Source organism: Osmerus mordax, chromosome 5 (genome assembly GCF_038355195.1).
Source record: "Osmerus mordax isolate fOsmMor3 chromosome 5, fOsmMor3.pri, whole genome shotgun sequence".
In the NCBI taxonomy this organism is placed as follows: Eukaryota; Metazoa; Chordata; class Actinopteri; order Osmeriformes; family Osmeridae; genus Osmerus; species Osmerus mordax.
Window position 1 is genome coordinate 12767238 of NC_090054.1, and position 6000 is coordinate 12773237.

Consider the following 6000-nt stretch of genomic DNA (forward strand, 5'->3'; position numbering starts at 1 on the left):
ACGCCACCACAGACAAACTAACGCGTGACTCTTTTACCAAGTCTCCTCTACAGCCTGTCAGGTTGTTTTCTCTCTTTCTCTCCGTCTCCCACTCTCTCTGTGTCTCTCTCTTTCCCACTCTCTCTCTGTCTCCCACACCATTTCTATCTCTCTTTCTCTCTCTCTCTCTCACGTACACACACACAAACTCACTGGATACGCAAAGGGGTGGGGATAAAAGAGGAAGAGGAAATGGGGAGAGAAAGACAAAAATTCAAAGACACGAGAAAGAGGTGCGACGATGAGAGAGGGCCAGAGAGATGGAGATGACACCCGTGGGTGATGTATTAGAGGTGGCATAATGAGTCCCCCTACAGTCCCTGCTCTGGTGCTGCAGCGCGGTGACATCACCCCTCCAGGGGTTGCCATGGCAACCGGGCAGTCACCAGTAGCGCATTCTCCCCCCCCCCCCCCCCCCCCCACCCCCCCCCCCCACCCCCATCCCTTATTTACCTTCAGCCATACTGCCTCCAGAGAGGGCAGGCTGGCAGAATGCCCACTGTGCTCACGATGTGTGAGTCTAGTTGGACGCGTGTGTGGGGGGGGGGGGGGGAGGTCTTCCTATCTGTAAGGCGGCTGGAGGTAGATAATGTCCCCGTCTCTTAATTGTCCGTTTTCCTTTTGCGTCGTCTGTTTGCGAGACTTTTGCAAAAGACTAAAAGAAGCCTGCATATACAGCGAACGAGAAGAGACCTAAACCTCACCATGGCAACAGTAGATTACACACACACACTTCCTTATTTACCCGACCTTACTATGTGATTAAGCATATTTTAAATCTTGATGGCTGCCAACCGATTGACTACGGTGTTAGTGTGAGATCTAGACATGAGATACAGGGTGTAAAAGGGTGGATGGGAGTTGTAGTTTACCGTGGGCAACTTCTGAACAAAGACTAACCAACGGACACATTTTGCCGGCAGGGTTTCTCACCAGGGCCTCACCACTCACATCCACTTCCCTGCTCAAACCAGGCCATTCCACAATAGCCCCAGTCCCGCCCACCAACTGAGATTCAACTCGTTTCCTACGCCGCAGAGCCCACCGTCCTCTCAGAGTAAGCCTCCTAGTATACATCTATCTGCGTCTATCCACCGTGGCTTCATCCCGGCTAAAAATAGCTCCTGAATGGTACTCCGTCTGCTGACGTCAGAGAGGGAGGGAGGGAGAGGAGGAGGGGGGGGGGAGCGAGGCGGACGGACAGGGGATGATAAGCACCTGGAGCATGCCGTCTGCCTCCCAGCCCCTCCTCCAATCACTTATCCCCCCCTTTCGCCGTGACGCAGGGACGGCTGGCGCGTCAGCGCGCGTGCCTGTCTGCCTTTTCATCTCCGTGGCGTGCGTGTGACGGCCGTCGTTGTGACACGGAGGTGTATCCAGGGGTGATGGGTGTGTGCGTGTGCGTGCGAGCGAGCGAAAATTGAGGCGGATCGACGTCGCCCTGCCTCCCAGGTGGTTGGGATGATGTCGCCGTGGAGATGGATGACTCACCTTGAGGTCCCTGTGCACAATGTCATGCTGGTGGATGTGGTGGACACTCTCCAGGATCTGGTTGATGCACTGGCTGTAAACAGAGGGAGGGAGGGAGGGAGGGAGGGAGGGAGGGAGGGAGGGAGGGAGGGAGGGAGGGAGGGAGGGAGGGAGGGAGGGAGGGAGGGAGGGAGGGAGGGAGGGAGGGAGGGAGGGAGGGAGGGAGGGAGGGAGGGAGGGAAAGAGAGCACACGTCAGTCTAATTAGGACAAACGTGACCTCGACAGAGATGAAAAGGATTAGAACTCACCTAAGACTTTAACCCTTATTTCAATATGAGCTAGGCCCTAACTTTACCCATAACTTAAATGCCGTCAATGCAAATGATGCAACGAAAGGAAACTCAAAGTTAGCTAACAGGATGGAATAACCTGTGAGGAGGGAAACCCAGAGTGAGGTAAAAAGAAAGGAGATTTCAAGAGACATAACACGAAAAGAGAGAGACAGATGGGGGGGGGGGGGGGGAGAACACGAGAGAAACATGGCAACAACAGATTGAGAGTAACTGTATCCACAGCGTGCGTGAAATCAGAGGAGCCGTTGCGAGCTGGCCTCAGCCTTTTCCTGTCCCGTTCTTGTTTTCTTTGAGTCCGAAAAAGCTGGTGAGACAGCAGACACGTTTACCAAGTCACCTTCGCGCCAACGCAAATGTCCTACTGCTCCTTTCACTTACATCTGTCATAGCATAGCGCCCACCATGAACACAAGCACGCATGCACACACACACATACACAGTATATACACACTAATATAATTCAGAGGTTTTTACTGGCTTTTGCCAAACTGAAAAGTGAGATGTTCTCTGGCTATTTTCTAACGATGGCTGCTCCCTGCCAAAATAACATCATCTACTCTTTTCCACGGCTTGTCAGGGCAAATGGTGCCCATTAGCACAAATTCATTTGTAGGCTGGCCTGAACTGTCACTGTTAATATTAGGCTGTTCTTAGACGGGAGTACGTGTCAGGAAGATATGGGTGGTTTGAACGGTACAGAATTTTGGTGTGTGGGCATGTTTGTGGTTGCTTGTGCGTGTGTGTGTGCGTTCTCTCGTACTGTATCACAAGGAAAATCTATTCTCGTTCATGCTATGCTCCCCATTTCATTGTTTAGATCCATGCAAATGCCTTCTCTCGACCTCGACTGAAGCCAAAAATGGAAGCAGGGTCGATATGTCAAGCAGGAAAGAGAAGGCCGACGATCTGAGGAGACGAGGGGAGAAAGAGAGGGTGGAAGAGAGGAGGGCTCCGTGTTCTCTAGAGATTTCTTTCGAAGTGACCAGGAGAAAACGACATGTCCCTTCTTCTCGCCAAATTTGGCCAAATCTGTGGGGCCACATTCCATTCCGTCCTGTCCCACAGACACCAGGCCCGTTTCCCAGAGAAATGGACCCCTTTTCCTTTCTTCCTCCTGTCTATCTGTCGTACTTGACCCATTTCAAGCGTAAACACACACACACACACTATCCCATCCATCTACATTATCACTCTCTCTTTCTCTTTCCCAGTGTCCTTCCTTGTCCCACCCCTCTCCTCATCTCACCCCCCCCCCCCGCATCTCTTCCCTGTACTTGTGAGAAGTTTAAACCCCCCCCCATCATATTCACTCCCCTTCCTCTCTTGCTTGATGAAGTGTGCAGCAGAGACAGCAGGGCAGGCTCCTAGGAGGCAGGGACAGTCGAGCCCTGTGGGCCTGGAACCTCCAGCCTGTTCCCATGCCGGGCCTTTGTCCTTCTGGTGGCTGACGGCTTTCTTACCCTCCCCCTCCCCCCACCCCCCCCCCCCCACCCCCACCCCCCACCCCCGGCTCACACACGCAGAATGTGAAGGCTAACGCCTTTTGCCTTGGGTGGGAGAGCGTCAGTGTGCTAATGCAGCGCAGTCTGTGTCTGGGCGTCTAGGCAGGAGGCCCCAGAAGGGAGGGCGGGGGGGGGGGGGGGGGGGGGGGGGGGGGGTGAGGAGGGGGGGGGGGGGGGTAACGTCCTGTGTCAGGAGTCAGGAATGGGGAAGTGAGTCCGCGCGCGGGCACCGCATCTCAAAAGCAATCGTGGGCGATTGCGTGAGTGTATGTGTTAGGGTGTGTGTCGTGTTTGTGTGCACGGTTCCTCCGGGTGTTTCCTCCATGTGTGTGTGTGTGTGTGTGTGTGTGTGGTGTGTGTGTGTGCGTGTGTGCGTGGCGCACGAGTGCACCCACCTGGCATCGGCTTCACTGTAATACTCTCTGGCGACAATGTCTTCAAACAGCTCTCCGCCAGTGACACTGTGACGAGGAAAGAGACAACATCTTAGCGCGGCACATGGACTCCCGTCTGTAGACATGGCTCACACCTTCACACAAACAAAACACACACACACGACGAGGGAGCAAGTGTATCTGGACACCAGCGAAACACATGTATACAGGACACACACAAACACACAAGCACATACACAAAACGTACCTGCATGCACTACACAAACGATTGTTGTTTGAGCAAAATGGTGACTTGTCAAATGTATACTTGTTCCAGTAAGTAACAGTACAGTATACTTTTCCCAAACAGACAAAAGATAGATACAGTATGGTGTAGAGCAGATGTGTGAGAGGGAAGAATCAATATTCCCATGTCTCCTTTTAGTCTGCTTGCCCCCTGTTCCCCTTACCCCTTGTCCCCTATGCCCCCGTCCTTTACCCCTGTCCCAATGTCGCCGACCCCATGGCCCAGCCCTGTGCCACTATCAGTGCAGTCCCAGCAACGTGTGTGTCACTAAGGGCTCTCAGACCCCAGCCACTTGACCCACTGATAACCACTTAGTCTAACATAGACTGGAGTGAGGGAGGAAAATAAACTGTGTGTGTGTGTGTGTGTGTGTACTCACAGGTCAAAGACAAGGTAATGGAAGCCCTCCTCTGAGATGCTTTCATGCAGGCGTACTGTGTAGGACGGGAGGGAAGAGAGGAGGGGGAGGAAGTTAGAGAAACACGGTTTGCCGGGGCCTCCCGCCCGCATACATGTGCCACCCTCTCAACACACACACACACACACACTTTACAGCAACGAGGCCACGAAGGATAGCGACTGCTGTGTGGCCACATCGGTGCGTGCGTGCGTGCGCGTGTGTGTGTGTGCCTTCAGACAGAGGATATAAATCTGACGGCAGGGCCATAAACACAACGGGTCAAATAACAGCAACAACATATCATACTATTGCCATCTCTTTAACTCTCGGAGACACACTAACTCTCTCTCGCACACCCACACACCCGCACACACCCACAGCCACACACAGTCTCACTGTATACTCCCCTCAGCCATAACTCACTTTCCTCCCCCCTCTCTCTTTCCCCTGTTCTCTATCCTTTTCAGCCTTCACAATCATTTACACCCCCCAGGTCTATTTACTTTCTTCCGTGACCTGTAATTCCAAAAAATGAGATTAAGGACTCACACCCTTATGTGAGCACACACACACCTACCCCCCCCCCCACACACACAGCCCAACTAGATGTGTGCAGTATGCTCTCTTTTTTGGCGTTTGAATATGCACAGCGGCAATTACGAATGCCCCTAATATAACATCCATTACACGATACACAGAAACACGCACGGTAACGTGACCTCAGACCTGTGTGTGAGACAAAGGAGTGCACGCGTGTGTGTGTGTGTGTGTGTGTGTGGAGCATAAATCAAGCGCCCCTTGTGGGTTTTCAAACAGGAGCACTGGGATTCAGACCTGGACCAGGACTTTGTGAAATGTCTGTCCTCACAGCAGTGATGCGCTCCAGAAACAGCCCACATGGTAAGAAAATAGATCGGATGAGTCCAAAAGTGTGTTTGACTGTGTGTGTGTGTGTGTGTTTGTGTGTGCGCGGGAGTGTAAGGCTGTTCCACGCTGTGGCTAGCGTGTGTAACTGTAATGAGCGTAACAGGATGTGAATGCTGACATACAGAGGGCTGTCTGGTGTTCAATCTGCTGTACTGTACCGCCATGATGTTCCACTGACATGGAGATCGGCGTGTGTGTGTGTGTGGTCATATGTGGTTTGTCTGAACCAGCCCGACCAGCAGCAGAGGGCTCCTTGTGCAATTCCTTCCCTTCCTTCACTTGCTCCACCCTTCTTCTCGACGCTCTCTCTCTCTCTCTTTCTCAATTGCTCCCTTTGTTAGGAGTTTATCTGCAGCCCAAGCAGAAGAAACATGACGAGCTGTCCCACTGAGAGAGGTGAGCAGAGGGGAGATGAGAAAGGTTCAGAGAGAGAGAGAGAGAGAGAGGGAGAGAGAGAGAGAGAAGGAGGAAGGAGAGTGAGACTGAGGGGAAGAAAGAAAGAGAAAGAGAGAGGGGGCCTTGGGGCAACGAGGAGCAATCTAGGACAAGCAGCTAGAGAGAGAGAAGGCGGGTAGGCCGGGGGGGGGGGGGGGGGGGGGGCGACAGAAAGAGAAAGAGTGAGAAAA

At 52.9% G+C, this 6000-nt stretch overlaps 1 protein-coding gene across 1 annotated transcript in view; it reads right to left on the reverse strand.

Annotated features, from left to right (window-relative positions):
• The window catches only part of camk2g2 (calcium/calmodulin-dependent protein kinase (CaM kinase) II gamma 2), a gene marked incomplete in the record, with an annotated part of 51002 nt that overhangs the window by 23413 nt on the left and 21589 nt on the right, over window positions 1–6000 (reverse strand). The window contains 3 exon segments of the mRNA XM_067236050.1: window positions 1531–1603; window positions 3762–3827; window positions 4427–4481. Coding sequence (XP_067092151.1) covers window positions 1531–1603; window positions 3762–3827; window positions 4427–4481 — 194 coding nt within the window.